Source organism: Halichoeres trimaculatus, unplaced genomic scaffold, assembly GCF_033239565.1.
Source record: "Halichoeres trimaculatus isolate MK-OKI-2021-1 unplaced genomic scaffold, fHalTri1.1 fHalTri1_scaffold_3, whole genome shotgun sequence".
Taxonomy (NCBI): domain Eukaryota; kingdom Metazoa; phylum Chordata; class Actinopteri; order Labriformes; family Labridae; genus Halichoeres; species Halichoeres trimaculatus.
This window is the reverse complement of record NW_027437181.1, coordinates 35,081,562-35,100,799: the sequence shown is the minus strand read 5'-3', so window position 1 is coordinate 35,100,799 and position 19,238 is coordinate 35,081,562. Positions and strand designations below refer to the sequence as shown.

At 38.8% G+C, this 19,238-nt stretch overlaps 1 protein-coding gene across 3 annotated transcripts in view; it reads left to right on the top strand.

Moving 5' to 3' along the window:
* Positions 1-19,238, top strand: part of dpy19l3 (dpy-19 like C-mannosyltransferase 3) — a 100,613-nt gene that overhangs the window by 41,386 nt on the left and 39,989 nt on the right. For 2 of the 3 annotated variants that reach the window (XM_074666218.1, XM_074666219.1), the window contains exons 12-16: positions 1,880-2,038; positions 7,943-8,074; positions 14,830-14,941; positions 18,527-18,583; positions 18,931-19,013. In XM_074666218.1, coding sequence (XP_074522319.1) covers positions 1,880-2,038; positions 7,943-8,074; positions 14,830-14,941; positions 18,527-18,583; positions 18,931-19,013 — 543 coding nt within the window. The remainder of the gene's footprint in view (positions 1-1,879; positions 2,039-7,942; positions 8,075-14,829; positions 14,942-18,526; positions 18,584-18,930; positions 19,014-19,238) is intronic. The other variant, XM_074666220.1, reaches the window with a different exon arrangement.

Here is a 19,238-nt window from a genome sequence, read left to right as displayed (position 1 = left end):
TGATCTCTCAATTCTCAGTTCAATTACTTATCTGTGCTGCTTTTTATCTCCGACTGCATTGCCAATTTAATGCACAAAAAGCAACTCAAGTCTGTGCTGTGCTTTTACGCCATATTGAAGTAATAAATTCCTTCTATGAATTCTTTTCATCCCTTTTTCCTGAGTGTAGTTGGATGCATTGTTCTTTTTTCTGCATGAGTAACTGTTATTGTTGGTGGACAGCAGTTGGATGCAGTCTGATTGTTTGTGCTTCTAAGATGATTTAAAGAGGTGTGCAATTACTGTTTGTGTAACACAGTCTCAGGCCAGACCCTCAGGTTTCTGGTTAAAGGCTGAGACATCAAGAGCATAACGCTGCTATGAAGTAGTTGTTGAAAGTAACTGATCTACTGAAATGCAAAAACCCAAGCATGAATTTAATCAACTAATTTCCATTTTCTCTCTTTTTTTTTCAACAAACACCCCGTTCAGAGTCAATGCTTCTGGGAAATGGAATGTCATATTCTTGGGGTTTCAGCTGATCACAAGTTTGTGGTCTTTGTTACATTTATCAGCTCATGGGGAGCCAACCTTTCTTATGGGTGACAAGTCAGCACTGCAAGCAGGATAGTTTAGATTTCTCTTTTAGAGCCGATCAAAGTTTAAGGTTTTCACATGCCTCACAGAGTGATGAAACTTCTTTGGTTGGCTTGTTAACTTTGTGCAATCTGTCCTCACCCCCATTTAAATGAATAAAGCATATGCTGAATGCACATCATGTTAATACTAGGGATGGGAGAAAAAAATCAATACACGATATGTCAAGATTTTTTGTTTGACGATTTCAAAATCAGAATTCTTAGTCAAGAAAAATCTTTTTTTTTTTTTTTTTTTCAAATTCAGATTCTTCATTTCAGTCTTTGTTAATAAACTGGATTGGAAAGAAGTTACCACTTGTCTCCAGCAGAGGGTGAAATGTTTCTCTCTGACTCATGTGATGTGCATTTTATGGAAAAATATGCCTCCTGATATGGTCTGTAGATATGATCTGGTGTTAATAAAAGCAAACAAAAAATCGCAAAAAAACGTAAATCAGCTTCCAAAAAAAAAATCGTAATAAAATTGAATCACGAGAACAGCAGATTGTCCCAGCCCTAGTAAATTCTAAATTTGATAAAGGATCATTTTTTGTTATGAAGTGTTTGCAGCATAAAAAATTGAAATCTGTGTAAAACCACTGTTGAATGAGTGTGCTTACACTAAGGCCCCGTTTACATGACGCCGAAAACGGTCAATTCCGCAAACATTTCCTTGCGTTTTGGCCTTCTGTTTAGATGAGACCACGTTGCGTTTTCAGTGAAAATACAAACTTTTGAAAACGCTCCCCAGAGTGGAAAAATTTGAATCCGCTCCTCCATCCAGCCTTGTGTAAACACAGAGCGGAGCGTTTCAGGGTGAGCCATTCCGGTCCAGTAGGTGGCGGTAATGCGTGTCATGGTTGGATTGCCGACCGTCTCACACAACAAAACGGCAGAAAAAGAAAGAACAGAAGAAGTGGCTTGTCCTCCTGGAGTCGTATGAATGCGGATCGTTTTCACGCCGTCCTCATGTAAACGCGGGTGGCTTTTGAAAACGCAAAGGAAGAATCTTTGCGGGAGTCCCTGTGTAAACGGGGCCTCAATGAACTGTCCTTTGTAGATAGCATAACCACAACTATAAACTCAAACATCTAAATATCAGACAGCCTTTCTCTACAAAATGATTGTTAGAAAAGTTATCACAAATACAAAATTATAACATAAAAGGTCTATTTTCGACAATTTGCGGCCTCCTTGCTGTGTCATCTTTATTCTATTTTTGTTTTATTCACTTGTTCTCTCACTCTGTACCTCTTCTGCAGAGACTTTGATGCCAGTCTGTATCTGTGTGAGGAAGCCTTTGGTCTGCTGCCTCTGGACACTCTGGAGCGTCTGGCTGGTACTCTGATGCTCTACCCTTACATCCTCACTGTGCTGCTGCTCAGCGGCATGTTTGTGGTGGCCACGCTGCAGAACCTGAGGTGGGTGATGGCTGCTGAAAACTGTCATCGTCCTCTCATACACCTTTTCTTTGATGTTTTTTTTAATGTTAATGATAGTATTAAAGAGAGCAGCTCATCTGTAATTTTTGTTTTCACTGGAAGAGATTTGAACTGATATTCCTAAATAAAAAAGCGATCAGTTTATTTAGAGATTTCATAATAAATAAGGCAATAGAGGAAAAAATCCAGGGTGCACAGTATTCATGTGCTCATGTCATTTGTCAAGTTTCCCACCTATATGCCTTTCATGCAGGGGACAGATTGAGAGTACTGCCCTCTTCATTTTCTCTCTGATTGGCCAGCACTCTGGTGGCCTGTCAGGTGCAGAGTTATGGGCAGACCTTGGTGGTAGAGGCCCGGCCTTCGAACGTGTCATGAACCAAATAGTAGATCTCGATGTGGTGTCCTCACCATTTCAGCAAGGCTCGTGAAGTTCTTGTACTATTTTTGCAATGAACTGTTTTAATCAGATTCAGGGATTTCTGCAACGTATGAATATGTAGAGTCTGAAAATAGTTTTAACATCTCACATTGTTTCTTTATACAAAATACAGGAGTACAGAATACCCCTTCTTTAATACCATTGTGTGTTGCTTCATAGAGGATGGGCTTTACTACTTTTATTTTTCCAAGTGTTTTACATATTCTTATGTGTTTTATCATAGTAGGTTATCTAATAGTAACACCCAGAAGATTATTGGTCTTTAAAGGAGGTCTGCACTGTGTCACAGAAACAGTGTGACCCAGAAGCAGTAGAAAGAAATTGAGTTTCTGCTGTTCTCTAATATCCTTTCAAAACCCTCGGCAGTATAAATCTATTGAGTGTCTGCTGATTTATTAGGACTCAACCCCTCAGAGGTTAAAACCCAATACTTCATGAGAAAAATTACCCCAATTGACCTCATACAGGCGCTGAATCGAACAGCCAAGGAATTACAAATTTAAAAAGGCTGACTGATCCATAGAGCTCGTCCATCTGCATTTAGACTGTACACACATCAGACTCAGTATGCACTACAAAAGCTTCTTGGACAAACAACAAACACAATACAATCTGGCAGAACCTCCTCTGAAACATTGCTCACATCAATTTACAAAAACATTTCCAATGACAAGGCTCGATGGGAGATTGGCCATATCTCATTGTCCACTCATTCACTCATGATAAATCTTGGCAGAAACTAGAGCAGCACAATCAATCCCAATCTCATTGTCATCATGATTTACACATTGAGGAACAAACACTTGAAAATACTCAGAAGTTATTGCTATAAATCATACCAACAGTTTGGTTTCAAGCTATGAATTCTCTCTCTGTATAAGTACATTTTATACATTTTAGCTGGTAGAGGGAAGCTAATGATATATACAAACAACACTTTTGTTTTTGCTTGGGCTGGTGTGGGTACACATGGTCTGCGGTTTTGAGGCTGGTTGGGTGTGCTGCCAAAATCTCTGAAACGCCTTTGAAGACAGCTTACAGTAGAGAAATGATCATATTCACCGCCAGCTTAAGGCACACCTGTACAATAATCATGCTGTCCAATAAGCAGCTTGTTCTGCTGCACCTGTGAGGTGGATGGATTATTTTAGCTAAGGAGAAGTCTACTCAAACAGATTAAAACAAATTTGAAAACAACATTTGAGAGATACATGTTCATAGAGAAATTCTTAGGTCTTTGAGTTCAGCCTTGTGAAAGGTGGGAGCAAAAGCAAAAGTGTTGTGTTAATATTTTTGTTCAGTGTGTGAAGGCTTTGCTGTTGCTCTAATGTGATTTTAACAGGAGAAGTTCAAGCTCTCCTCAGATTAGTATATATGAAACCGGACAAAGAGCACATAGACTTGCAGCACAATCAGCAAAAAGTCATTTTCTAACTTTTGCGTGTGATTACGCTTCACTACATTCATTATATTTAGTAACATTTACAGACATCACACATTTTCTCAAACCATGCAGCCCCAGTTGAAATCTGGTCTTGATGCACCATTTGAAGCAGAGCATCCCAAAACATGTTGAAGGAGATCCTTGGAGGGTACAGATACTAAAAGTATCCAACCCTTGATCAAGACAAAACAATTTGAAAAATTCGGATCAAGGGCTCTCTTGTTTTCTGAATCTAACCTTTCATATGCTGCAAAAACTCAAAACTCAGAGTGTTTTTGTCTTATTTCTTGTAAAAGAATGAGCCACATTTAACTTGATATGAGCCACATTTATCTGAGAAGTCCCTATTTTTTGTTTTTGTTATTATTATTTTGTGGTACTATGAGACAAAAACTAGACCTGATTCGTTAAAATTGTCAGTGAGATTTAGAATACATAAATATTTTTACGTTTCTTTAACAAAGAGTTTTGTTTGTGGAAAAAATATTAAGTTTTAATTCCGGTGAATATTTCTACTCATTACATGTGATTTAGGTCTCATTTTTTTGTTTGTTATGTTCTGAAATTTTATTATTTTGTAATTGCTTTATTTTTTTATTGTAATATTGTATGTATCAAATTAATTTTAGATATTTTTATTGTAATATTGTATGTATCAAATTAATATTAGATATTTTTTTACTAGCATACATAAAACAAATCTTAGTTTTGACTATTTTCAGCATGGTTGTTGTTTATTTTCAATTACTCATAACTCAAGTTTTCATTAGCAATCCTAAATAAGCTCACGACATGTTGCTGCACACCCTGCAACTAACTCCCAAGAATCAATCACTTCAGTATATCAGGTTTCTTTTATATTCAATAGACAAAGGCGTCATTGACACCACTGTTCAGGTTTAATAATTGCATGTCAACTCAAGTTGAGTTGCATCTGTAAAATTTTTGGTGAAACATCCAAAGCGTCACTCAAGCCTTGATTGGTTAAAACCTGAGGAAGTGATTGGATGGAGCTCCAGTGACGGCTTTTCTCTCTTCACTGCGTGACAGATTTTTAGAGTTTTGCAAATTTTAAACCCATGCCCTTCTTATACAGGAGGCAACCAAGAAAAAAAACTTGATAATGTGCCAATGCTGCAAAAAATAATGTCATAGGTACTGTAAACTTTGTTTTATTTAGTTAACAAACCACAGGCCTGAAGGAATCCTAATGTTGGTAGGTGTTTGTAGATTTTACAACAAGCTTGTTCTCCTGCTCTTTCACTAATAGATGCTGATGTTGTGCTTACAACTTCTGTGTGCTGCTCCAAAGTAGACAAAGAGTCAGTAAATGCATATTTACATATTCTGGGCTCTAAATTATTATGGTAATGCTTCTAAAGCTTTTCTCTTTGATCCAAATTAGCACCCGACCCCATTGAGCTGTAAGCCAATGAATCAGAATTTTCATGTTAATCATTTAAAATCATTCAGATGCTGATGAAGATTAACCCACGAGGACTTTTAGACACTTAACACTTTATATTGTAAACACTGCTATTTGAGTTTTTTATCAGTGGCATTACCAAGGTTAGCACAGACATTAACAGCATTACATTTCAGGAACAGTTATCAAATGTAATATTTTAAATAAATAAGTTTGTGTAAATATCTAAGATCAGTGCCAAACATCTGCCAACATTTATTCTCCCCAACCTTGAAGCCAAACAGGTGTGACCTCACAAAAGCAAGCTGGTACTTACAGGAGACTTACAGGAGACATCTGTAAACAGAGATTTTTCTCAGTCAGAGCTGATGCTAAAGTAAACTTATGATCAACAAATATCACACAGCTACCTGTTTGCGCCTGTTTATAACCCCCAGGCAGAGAGGATCTCCTGCACCTGCAGCGTCTTTGAATCAAACCAATGAGGGGGAGAGGGTGGAAGCTTTTTGAGGTCTGAATGTAAGGCACAAGTAGCCACCTTGTTTTGACTTGGAAAAAAAAATTAGAGATTACAGAACCTTGCCTAAAAATAAGAGGGAAATCGGGTGAAATTACAAGTCAGTAGTGGAGTGTGAGAGAGAGTTAAAAAGTGGGAGAATCCCTCCTATATTGGGAATGTTGATAAGTCTATCTGCCCTGGCTCTCTCAGCCAGACTCAGGACAGGATCTGCAGATTTGATATGCGTGATTCTGGGGCTGTCTGTGGGGTGCGAACTGGCGTTTGCATGATGAAAGTACTGGCATTACATAAACGTCATTTTCAGGACGAAAATATATAAACACTACTTCAGTGCAGATGTAAAGGGCAAGAACATACATGTTTACATTGTGCCCCAGAGCAAAACCTGCTCAAAAACTGAAATGTTTTGCAAAATCAAAAGTTTTTCACAAAGTAACGCAAAAATTACTTTTCCTAATAACAAATTACATTTATGAAGGAGTAATTTTAGTTCTGTCACAAACACTTCCGTCATACATTGAACCAATTATTGGATACAGTTAAATTTGGCTTTACAGCTCTGCTTCTCAGAGTACTCCTTGGGTTAGCCGGGCAGCCTGCTCGGGAGTGCATAGCAAAACCCCCATATGTACATACAGATTAAAAGGATGCATACACATCAATAGGATACATACAGAGTCTTGATAGGAGGAGGCTGGGGTGGAGGAGGGATTATTTAGACAGCATCAGCAGGCTAGCAAAGAGGTAGCCAGGATAAGACAGAGTGAAGACAAAATTTAAATACGCCGCCTTGTCTTTAGACACGCTGTGATCAGTTGAGAGGAGTTTGAGATTGAACATCAGCCTGTCAGCTGATCATAGCTGGGCGTATGACATCTGTGTTCTGCATGAAATTACGCTAACTCCATTAATTCAATTATTTTTTTTGGGAAAGTAACAAGTAACTATGACCAATTACTTTTTTAAAGTACTTTTTCCCAACAATGGTCATGAACCAGTTGGAAGATCCTTATGTGTTCATTTTAACAAGTCTTACAATGATCTAGTGCTATTTTTACAACAGATTATTTTGATTTACAGACAGATTCAGGGATTCTTACAACACATGAAAATGTAGTTGTTTGAAAATCTGCACGTTTCAAATGAATATCCATCATTGGTACTTTACTTACAGTTTTACAAAGCAAAAAACCCTCTCAGACATCTTCAGACTGAGAAATTGATGAGTCAGTTCCTGCTCAATAAGCCCCTTTAACATAAAGGATACCGTATTTTTTAAAAGTCGAGTACTGGTTGCATTCAAACAATAAGAGCCAAAAACACACCATGGATAATAGTTTTCCTTTAGCTTCTCTGGTGGCTGATTTAACCTCTGAAAATTTAAGAAAGCAGGTGAAACTGCAGCGCTCAGTGAGTGGATGGTGAGTAATGCAGACTGCAGCTGTATGAGAGCCTCTGATAATCTCAAACATTCAAAAGTCCTGAAGTACTGCTGTTATTAAGACACATTTTAGTGTTAAGTGTTGGTGCTTCTTCATGCTCTGTGGCACATTCGACCTGTGACTGCCCCTTAAACCTTCCATTTGTTGCCGTGAAAAGGTAAGGGTCTGCACTGATTTATTCACATTATCATATCAGTTCAACCTTAGCACCTCAAAGACCGTTTCCCCCGTCCAGGAATTAATTCATTCCTCCTCACCCCTCTCATGCAGGAAAAAAATAGCCATTTTGAATTTGTATTTAAATAGAAACAAGTGTCCATCTCGTTTGGTGCAGCAGTCCAGATCGTGGGTGTGACATGTTCGCCCTGGGGCCTACCTCTGTTTGTCTGTGCGCTGACTTCCGCAGACAGAAACAGTCGTGGGTGTGCATCACTGCGTATCCGCTTGTTCAAGAAACAGCTAATGAAATCTGAATAATAGCAGCTGAAATCTGAATAATCTGAATAATATCAATTCCACCCACTTTCCCTTCTGCTTCTGAAGCGTCTGGCTCTAATGTTTTATGTATAAATGTTGTCTTTTGTCTCTTTGCCTTTTTTTGGGTCTCAGCAGACCTAAAGGGGGTTCAGCTGAGGAGAGGAAGGGGAGCGGAGAGGGCCGAGCGGTGGCTTTTCGTCCGGATGTGGCCTATAATCTGTTGCACACTCTCTTCTACGGCCTGTTGGCTTTCAGCACTATGAGGTGAGCCCTCGCAAACACCACTCACACCATTACAGAATGATGTTTATGCGGCTTCAAACACGTGCAGTGGCACTGGTTGAAATCCCAGACAGGGACAGTTCAAATGCTCTTTACCTCTTGACTGCTTGATTAGAAGAACTCATAAGCAGACACTGGAGTCCAAGTGGCTCTTCAAAGCCTTTCACTGAGTGTCTGAGTGATCCACTTTAGCCCTTTCAGCCATCCAAGCGCCATCCATTTGTGCCTTCATCCTTCATGTGGTGCCACAACTCACAGCAGGATCAGAAAGTGTGGACACAGATGGATGAAGGATAATAGATACTCTGCAACACGCTACGATAAACCACATGTAAATTGAAGCCTGGATGTGTCAACATCTGCAGTTATATCAATCACAGGTGTCAACAAAGGTGTTAGAGAATGAAGCTGAATGCAAACATCACTGCAGTTCCTCAAGGGCCCACTCCAGACTCACAAAACAGTCGTGGCTCACGTATTTTCCCATCTGCAGTAAACCACTTTATAAGCTGAAGTTACAAAATATGGCACAGTTTTTATTTTATTTTTAATCCTTTAGAAAGCTGTTTTAAACTCTTTGTTGCACATCAACTTCTCAAAAAAGACCGAGAAATTGAAATTGCCTGTGGTTTTATATGAAATCCACACTTTAGGCTATATGAGAGATTTAACTTCTTGAATCAACATTAACTCTCTTTGCAAAAAACGCCATCTTGTAGTTGAAATACACAACAGTTCACTTTTGATTTTGCTGCGTGTCAGCCTCCCATCAACGATGACATTGATGATCAGAGATGGGTATCGAATTAGGTTCTTTTACAGGTACCGCCCAAATTCTGTCTGAAGTACCAGGTACTGATTTGTGTAAAATCAAAAGGTACCTAAATGCATCCTTGTGACTGTGAGGGAGTGGAAAAGGTGGCGATTTTCCTTGCTGGACATAAACATAGCATTGCAAGGTTATATATTAAAGAGTAAATGTGTTAAATTGGAAAAAAAAAATAAAAATATATATATATATATATATATATTTAAATACACAAATTGATATTTTTTAGCACAAAAACAAAAAGTACTGAAAATTGGTACACTTGAGCACCGGTACTGATAGCCAGGTCCCGGCCATTGCTACCTTATCATTTAATATGTGAAAGATACCCATCCCTATCAGTTATATTTGCTTTAGTTCAGTGATGTCCAGTTTCTTTGAATTCACAGACTTAGATCTGTAGTTTCACTGACTCTGTGTATCTGATTTTGATTCAATAAACCATGACACACCTTTTGTCTTTTCTTGTGGTGTGTCCATTTTTAACAGCAGCTCTTTTATCAGCAGGATACCTGAGACACACAAATGCAATTAGATTGAAGACTTTGATAATTCTGAGTACATAGAACAAATCTGGCTAAGATATCTCATAAATTGCCTTTGTTATATATATATTTTTTAAATTCTCAAGTGACTACCCTGCCTCTTGCCCAATGACAGCTGGAATAGGCTCCAGCCATCCACGACCCTGAGCAGGATAAGTGGTTGTGAAAATGAATGAATGAACCAATGTTAAGTGACTTTATGGACACGCTGTGTGTCAGTACACTGAGCAAATGTCACACCGATGTGTTGCATTCGTAAATGGTTCAAAAACAAATGGGCTTTCTGACTGCTCGGCTATGGGCTGAAGAATTTTTGAATGGGGCATAAATGTACACCAATATTGGTGCTTGTGAATTTTTTTCTAACTCTGCAGTTTAAGGGATATTCAGATTACAGGCTCGCCCAATCGGAGGCACAGCTCAGCTCACGTGACTGACAGGTGCCCTATAGCTGTACTCGAAGCCCCCATCCCTTCCAATATGGCTGCAATAGCCAATTTGCTTCAAAAATCTGTTTCACAAACAAATGGGTGACTTCAGGGAGACTACGTCCATTAATTATACAGTTTATGGTTGGAGCATGGTTTTGCTAAATTACTAGTGGAGCTGACTCTGTCTGCAGCAGCTAGGCAAACATGTTGTTTCTTTAGCTGGTTAATCACCAAAGGGGACGATCTAATGAGGAAGGCTTATTCGCTTATTATTGACATGTCCCATCACCTTTTCAAAAGGATTAATAATCAACTTTTCCTTTTAACCAATCGTCGTCTGTTATGATAGGGCCGAGTGATACGCATAATTGGGCTAAATCAGAGCTCTGTAATCGATTTGGCATCGTTGCTGTTTGCCTGTCAAACACACCTGCACAAGCTGATGATGTCACAGCACTCAGCTGAGGTCACATTTACCTGTCAGCATGTGCAGTTAAAGTACATAATGTGGTAAAAAATATGTGGTGCAGGGTCTTGATTTCCTACAAAGTACAGGTAGACTTCCAGTGTCCAGCCAGACACTGAGATATATATTATGTATATTTTCTTCTATATATTGGCTTGTTGTGAGTAGCAGAGTATCTCCTGTAGCTGTCTGAAAAGGTGGATTGTGTTTCAATGTTACATGAGAACACATTTCTCAAGAGCTTTTTCTCTCTTTTTGTACCACTACCACCAATGATGTTGGCTAGAGTTGCTGGAATGCAATTTTCTCTCAATCCAATAAAGAGAAGGACAGCTGCACTCACAGTCCTGAACCCTGCACTGGTTTTCTGAACCCACATAAGATCTTCAGGCTGCTCTCCACATAAAGTTGCAAAGTCTGAGAAAAGAAGTCCTTGACTGAAGAGGGAGCGTGCCTCTGCAGAAACTGTGACCCAATGTTTGAATATTTTAAGTCAGTGAGAATTGTAAGCACCAAATGTGAGTAGTTATCCATTCAGCTGGAGGCTGTTTAACTTGTGTTCTTGGCACAGTCACTCCATGTCTCTGCCAGGCGTGCTACTCTGTGGATGGTGTCCAAAGGTTTTCACCCACAGCAAATATCTGAAGCGAAAGATGTTATTTTAGATGATCTGGGGGGTATAGGAAACATCTTGTCAGGACGTGATGTGTGCATTTCTGCTGTCCACAGCGATGAAGGTATAGAGAAGTAAATTCTGATGTATTCTTACAACTTTTCAATTATGCATCATTTTGCAAACTCTGCCTGTGAAGCGTTTCCAGAGTGCAGTTGTTTCATGTTGTGCATCACTCCTCAGTAATTAACCCCGTTAGCCTTCTCTCTTATATTCCTCCTGTGTCATGTTGCTTCTCTTGCTTTGGTGTCCTGTTGGCACTAATGAACACAGAAGCCTTTGTGTCCGGTTCACCTATCAGCGTCCTGTATTGGCAGTTTCTCTCTGTGAACCAGCAGCACCACTGAGGCTCTAGTCAGAGATGCCAGACTCTGGCTGTGGGGTGAGGCCCAAACACCGACTCTGGCATATTTTGCCTGAAAAGAAACATCTTTTTTTTTTTTCTGACTTTAATATCTAGGCACCTGTGTTTTTCAGCTTGTATCTGATCAGGGCATCAGTCCTTTTGATTTACAGTCAGTTCCCTGCCGATACGTTTTTTTTTCTTCATCAGTGTTGATAATGTCTTACCCTGTTGGAAAGATATGAAATCTTCTTGATGATGTTGTTCAGAGTAGTGATTAGGGATGCACGGATCCTGATGCGGTCTGACCCGATCAATAGTGCCGATCCAGGGTACCAGCTTTATGGGTTTTCTTTTGTTTTTGTTTCTTTAATGGCGCTCTTGGCTACGATTTGAAATATTACCACTAATGCACTGTCTTTGCTTGTTGCTGCTTTACTGGTCTACAGGGTATAAAAGTTTACAATTGAAAAAGTAATCTCAGTACATTCTGAAGCATTTTTTCATTTAAATATTTCATAGTTTATGTAAATATCAACTTCAGTAATTTCATTGCTCATTTTTTACCTTTTACCCAAAACATTACCAGTCTTATCCCTCAGTAGAGCATGCAAATTCGTTTTTAGTATTGGACTGATATCAGTATCAGTTGATAATCAAAGCCCCAGTATCTGTATCAGAACCTGAAAAGTTGGATTAGGGCATCTGTAGTGAGGATTAGAAGTTGTGATTTTAGAATAATTGTTCAATTGTGGGAAAAAAATCAGATAGTTCACGTGACTATTACCTCATCTTAAAACTGTAGTTTTTCAATTGTTTTTCAAGGCTTGAAAGTTTGTAATGTGACATAACTTCCAAGCAGCGGTTGTAGGGCATCTGAAGACTACTTTCTTTTTTCATTAAAAAGCAATCAAAACCTTGCACAACACATTACAAATAACATGGAGAAGCACAAGTATCAGTTACCACTAAAACAGGTGTGTCACTGTGAGTTTCAGAGCTGGAGTCAAATCCTGCCTCACTGACAGATCTGGGTGATAAATCTTTTACATTTCATCATCTTTTTTTAAGCTGCAATTCCTTAAGTGGGAGGGCAAAAACACAGATACAGCTACATGTAAGTAGCATGTTTGAATAAAACACAGACCACAGATTTGTTTGAATATCTTAGACCGTGTGAACTTGTACTTGAACAAGTACAGTCAGTGAGTACTCATTGTTGAAAACACTTAAGGCATCACAGTTGAACGCAGTCGCATTAAAATTGAGACCAGATTTAGGTTCTGCCCCAGAAGGATCTGTACTTCTTTAACTGTTGATAATAAAAATGACCAAAGCCTATGAGAGGGCAGCAGTCCTTATATGAGAATAACACAGTCAGTTATTATGTGATTGTGGCAAATAGTCCTTTTGAACTTTTGCACTGATCTGTTGGTTTGGTTACCTCAACGCTGTTAACATTAACAGGACTGGAAATGTTACAGTCTACCAAAATATTGTTTATATCAACCTCAATGATCACTGTTTTATAAAGTCGGAACCACCAAGGAGGCCCTAATCATCCCTTTTTTTCAATATTTATTTTTTATCAATTTAATTATGCTTTTTTTTTTTTTTTTTTTTTTAAACACAAATAATAAGGTAGAAGAGAATAAAGAAAGACATATCCTCTGCCACACAAAGTACAATGATGCAGAGCCAGAGTTCATGCCAGTGCAGAGAAAACCAGATGACTGTATAGAACCCAGGGTCCAAAAATAGATTAAAGTTCTAAGAGCAGAGTCCATAATACTGACTCCAGGCAGGAAAGACATTTTTAGGGGTTCATTTATCAGTACCTCTTTTATCAACAGGATACCTGACATACACCTATGAAATTTGATTAATAACTTTGGTAACATAAAGTACATAGAACAAATGTGATTAAGATATCTCATCATTTGCATTTGTAATATATATTTTTTAAATTGTAAAGAGATTTAATTACCACCCTGTATCTCTATGATCATTTGTTCCAACAGCTTTTAGGTTCTTAAATATGCTGAACAATTGTTTGTCATTGCACAATTTGAAGTGTTAGTTATTGAGTTTGTTATCGTGTATGTTGTACAAGATGTTGGGCGGTACTCCTGTTGCAAAAAGAAGATACCCCTTAGGGATAATATAGATTTTTTAAAGAGGGGCAACCTTGAACAGAAAGAGAAACATGTGTGGGTCTAAAGAAGAAAACGGTTCCTCATCTGTGTGCAATTCTCAAACTTCCCTTTGTCTCTTCTACCTGAGTGTTAGCAAAGTATGACAGCACTCATCCCTCATTGTCAGGGAAAAATTGAAAAGTTGTCGAGGCAAATATTGAGAACATCAACAACCCTTCCAGACCTGAGCTCTACTTTTATCTGTAATTTTCAAGTTTGGGCAGGACGTGCTGCAAACAGACCATCTCACCCAGAGACTGAATGTAGTGAAGTATGATTTACCTTTTTGAGAGCTGTCAAGACAAAATCTGCAGGTGAAAACTGAAAACTTTGAGTATTTAAACTTGAACAGGGTTTTGAGTGCAGTGCAGCCAGGAGCCAGGGGTTATTCTGTGCATGTAAATATCCTGCATTGTGTTTCCCTGCTCCCTCCAGTTCATGTAGTGTCAGGATTAGTAAGGAGATGTGATAAATCATACATTTTAATATGAACAGTCTGTACAATGTATTCTGCTACAGTCAGGAATTAAAGTACTGATTGAATTCACGCACAAAGGAGGAAAAAAAGCTTTCCACACAGCAGCAGCAGCGAGGCAGCGCAGAATCTGACACGTTTGATTTCAGCACTTTCTCTAAAATGCTGATGAAGAGCGAAAGTCCAAAAGTGCAGAGAGCCATTCGTTTCTGTCAGACGGCTCCTTTGCATTAAAAACGTATTGAGATTTATTTCTGAGAGGCGGCACTTCTTTATGCCTGCGCTCACTCCTCCTCTCCCTTTCTCTGTCTCTACCTCACAGCTCCATCTCTGCACCTGTCAACAATTTTTCAGCTCATTTCATTCTCCTGGCCTTCTCTCTGCGGTTCACTCTGTTCTATTTAATCTCATTCATTCACTTTCTCTCTCATTTGTTCAGAAGTCTGAATCCTCAGCTTTGTACTGAAAACTTTGTTAACAGTGATGTGTTTTAGTCACTGAATAAAGTCTGTACTGGAACATGGAGCTGAACTAACGTCCACTTTTGTACGCTTGCTAAACTGACTTGAGTGGATACGGTGAAATCCAAGCCAGAAGCAGGATGTATACCAGCATTACGTCCATTTGTCTTCATTCATTTTTTTTATCATGACCATTATATTATTTGTTATGTAGATATGATTAAAACTTAAATTGAACAGAAAGTAAACAGAAGGAAACATTTTAAAAATCCGTTGTTACTGATTTGTCCTCCCTTGTACTTTCTCCCTCTCCCCCCAGGATGAAGTATATCTGGACTGGTCACATGTGTGCGGTTGCAGCCTACGGTGTGTGTGGGATGGAGCTTTGGACTCTGCTGCTCAACACTCTCCGCTGCAACACTAAAGTGCTGGTACGAACAAAAACACCTGCAATTGCAGCTCCAAACATCTGCTACTGCTCTGTTATATTTTTTTCAACTTTGGTTCTGAAAAGTTTGATAACTGAGTTTGAAAACTTGGTTTAATTTTCAGCATGGGAGTTGTTTATAATGCTAATGTTTCATACCGTCTGCTAAATTCTTTGCAAATGTAATCAGCTTAAGAAATGAACTAACAGTGTGTTATTACTGGTGGTTGTCAGTTATGGCCAAAGCAACTATGGGTACCTTTCATTTAGGTCTGTTAGAGTCTCTGGTCTCTGAAGCAGCAGCTCTGATTACTTTTCTCATTTTGATCTTACATGCATGTTTAGTATCCTCTAAAAGTGGTGCCTACCTTTAACTTCCTGGCATGCTAATTCAGCTCATTGATTGAACAGGCGTCCTGGAACCCATCAGTGATCATTGTCTGTTGTCCTCTGTTTCTGCAATGCAAAAAACTGAAATCTTATCAAGCGTTTTTGTCCCATTTTAAGTAAAAATTGTCTTGTTGCACTTTATATCAGCCACATTCTCCTTCTAGAAAAAGAACATTACAGAAAAACATCTTGTTTCAATTTGTTTAAGGACAAAGATGAGCTCTGAATTGCCTGCAACAAGCAAAAAAATCTGCCAGTGGGACAAGAAAAATTTGCTTGAGACTAGATTGCGGTCTTTTTTCAAGTAACTGTTCTCTTGGCTTATTGGCTGATTTTTTTTATTTGTTGCTAGCAATTCAGACCTTATTTTGTCTTTAAATAGTTTGAAACATTTTTCTGGACTGGTCAGATAAATGTGGCTAAGTCTAAAAAGACATTTTCTACTTGGTGCCTCTGGGGACAGATGCCAACCTCTCAGTTATACTCATGTAGCCACAAGATACAAAAATAACCCCCAGCTAAAACTCATTTTTGTGTGCTGTGTTTGCATCTACAACATGAACCGTTATTTCTGATCTTCTGTTTCAAGTATGTTTCTCTTGATGTAAATCTGGAAAAGAAACCTGTTTTATTGAAAACAAAGCAGCTTTGAAAATGCCTTTGTCATTGATCAGTCATATCAGATGCATTTCAGGAAGCCTGTAAATCTAATGCCAGATTTATATCACATATGTGCGTGCTCTCTCTTCCACCAACTCACACCAGTTGCGTGTCCAGACACCTGGAGTTGTGAAACCAAGAAGTTCCTGCACCTCCCACACCAATGATAAGCTTTTTCTTCATTCATGTAAGGGCTGTGAAACCTCCAACCCGCTGACTCCTGTTGGTGGAATCCGACAAGGTGTCAACATGTTTCAGTTTTATTTAAAAGTCACCGGATGTTTGGATGTGCCCGACTCCTGGCTCTGTGCAAGAGTTAAAGTGAGGAATAAAACAACTCAGATCTTGGCATATCTGATTCAGAGGACTCTGTCCTGCCTAATTTGAAACACAGCTGGAGCTCAATTGATCAGATCTGGCGCTGTGTCAGAGTGGAGACTGATCTGGTGTGATTTTGCTGTAATTGCAGACTGGCTTCTGTTCACCAGAGTTAAGATTTTTGGTTTAGTGAGTTCTGTATGATGCACTTTCAGATAGGTGTTTGTAGAAATAAATGTCAGTTATACTCAGAGCTGCTGGGGTTATTGCAGCAGTGTGTGTTCCACCTGCTTTTGCTCTCCACAAGCATGCCTGTACACAGGAGGTCAGTAGAACTTAGACAGCCACAAACAGAAACCAGGGCACTTTCCAAGATTGAGATCAAGACTAGGACTGGAATGGTTAGTCAACATAATTTGTTGTGTCAGCTTTAACAGGGCTCCCGCAGATCCTTGAAAAGTCTTAAAAGGCATTGAATTCATAATTCTAAAAATAAGGCCTGAATTGGCATTAAAAAGTCTTAAATCTAAATTTCAAAGTCTTAAAAATTTGAACACATTGATAAGGTTTATGTTAGTTTAAAGTAAAAAAATAAATAAATAAAATATATCTATTTTTGTAAATAATTTCCTGAACTACTCTCGTGTCAACATCGCGTAATCACAATAGCGGAACTAACAAAACGGTGATGTGGTTGCACCAGTAAACTTTTAAAGCAGATGCATGTCTTGGTTCTACCTAGGGTGCCAGGAGAGAGAAAAAAATGAGGAAAAAATGGCAAAAATAATCCAAAAGTGGCTTAGGAAAATTGATTATGGCAGCAAAATTGAGAATTAAATTTGAAATTAAATTTGAAAAACCATGTAAAAATTCCAAAAATGGTTGTGATATAAGCCAAAAAAGATGAATGGGGCAAAACAGGCATAGAGTTGTAAAATTGGGGTTAAAAAAAGGTAAAAAGTGATGTTTTATGTAAAATTAACATTGGGTTAGAATTGCCTCTAACCCAGGTAATTCATGTGGTGTTTTTGTTTGTTAGTTTTGTTTATTCTAATTGTGGTTCGTTGTGGACTTGTTTTTAAATTTGATTTCCAACGTCATTAAAAAAGTCTTGAAAAGTCTAAAATTTAACTTGTTTTGAGCTGTAGGAACCTTGTTTAAAATACTGATTTTTGGTATTGGTAAAATCAAATATGGACAGTAAAAACTCATCTGTACTTGCAGTTCACTACAAGAAGTGGTGGGGGCAGCAATGCTCCTGCTGTTTACGCTAATCACAGAATCAAAGAATCAAAGAAGAACAAGCTTACATGAATTATGGGCAGAAATCACAGAGGATGTTCAAGAAGATGGCCCAGGGCTCCCAAAGTTTGGGAAGGTTTAGTTCAACCAAATTGGAGCAGCACACTAAGTGTAAACTTTGTGAAGTCAAACTTTTCCTTCCATGGCATCTACGGCGATGCACGAACACGTGAAATGTGCTTGTGCATGCTTAAGCAGTTGAGGTGAAACAAGGTATCAAAAATTGAAATGGCCAAATTGAAAAAAATAATGAATAGATTAGTTGACATAAAAAATAATCATTAGTCACAGCCCTTATCAAGACCCCTGAAGCTATATTTTTATGTCCAGCAAAACTGTAAACAAAGGCACATGTGGTCTGTTATGAGAATCTTACCAACTGATTCTGGCAGGCATTGGAAAATGTGAGACTTGTGGTTGATGATTTGGTTTTGTTTTCTCAGGTCATGTCATTAGTTTGTACTGACCCTGTTTCATAATAAGTTAAGAACACCTCATATTAGGCAGAAGATACTGGGGGATATCAGGGGATATCAACAAATATATCAACAAAGTATTAATGCGGACTTTTCACCTGTCTCAAAAAAGCACAATATTTTATTTGTTCACTTCTTTAACATGTCTTCGAAACAGTCCTTGGTAGTATCTGGATCCTCAGCCTGCCCTCTGCTCAGCTCTGGTGCTGACATGGCTGCTGAGGCCACTAGGTGTCAGTGTGGTCATAACGTGACATCAGCAGGGATCAGATAAGAAAGGAGACTTGTGAACAACTTGGCTCTGTCTGGTTATCTCAGTGTTATCTCATTCTGTGCTCGTCTTCATTTTTAGGTATATCTCTGCCTGACTGCAGCGTCTCTGCCTGTGATACGATTATGCTCCTTCATTTCATTACGCTTGTTTTCTTTCTCTCATTTCGCAGTTGAGGCTTGTCAGATACGCTGTCCCAGTGGCCATGATCGCTTGCCTGTATTACAAGGTATGCCATTTACTCGCTGGGTTATGTTCATCACTGTGTTGACGGTCTCATTACAAAGCTGAGCCGGTTTCTTCACACTGTGTGCGGTGATATGAGAAAAGTAAAATGCCTGGAATAGAAGTCTGGGAAGAAAATGATAGAAAGCAATTGGATCATAACAGGATACCTTCCTTTTTATTTATTTTGCCATTCAAAAAGTCTAAACTACAGCTGCATGTGCCGTTATATTCAGAGCGGTAATAAGATGTTATTTAAGATATATCAGCGTGTCTGCTGCTCTGCTTTACAGCATAAATGAAGGCTAACATGCGCTCTTCCATCACTGCTGTCGGTCTGTTTCTCTGCAGTTCTGGCCCAAGCTAATGGAGGAGCTATCAGAGCTGAGGGAGTTTTTTGATCCAGACACTGTGGAGCTCATGACCTGGATTAGGTACGCATACACACACAGACACACAGATACACAGATACACACACTTTTCCACACATCCAAAGAACAGCATTAGCAGGTACAAAGCAACACCAAATTGAAACAAATTTGATTAGCTTGTTTCTCCTGATCAAGTTTCACTTTGCCTGATGTCCTTCATTAGTGTGCGTGTTGCTGCATGTGTGTATCACTGCTTGTTTGTGGCACCGCCTTTCCGATGAGTGATGA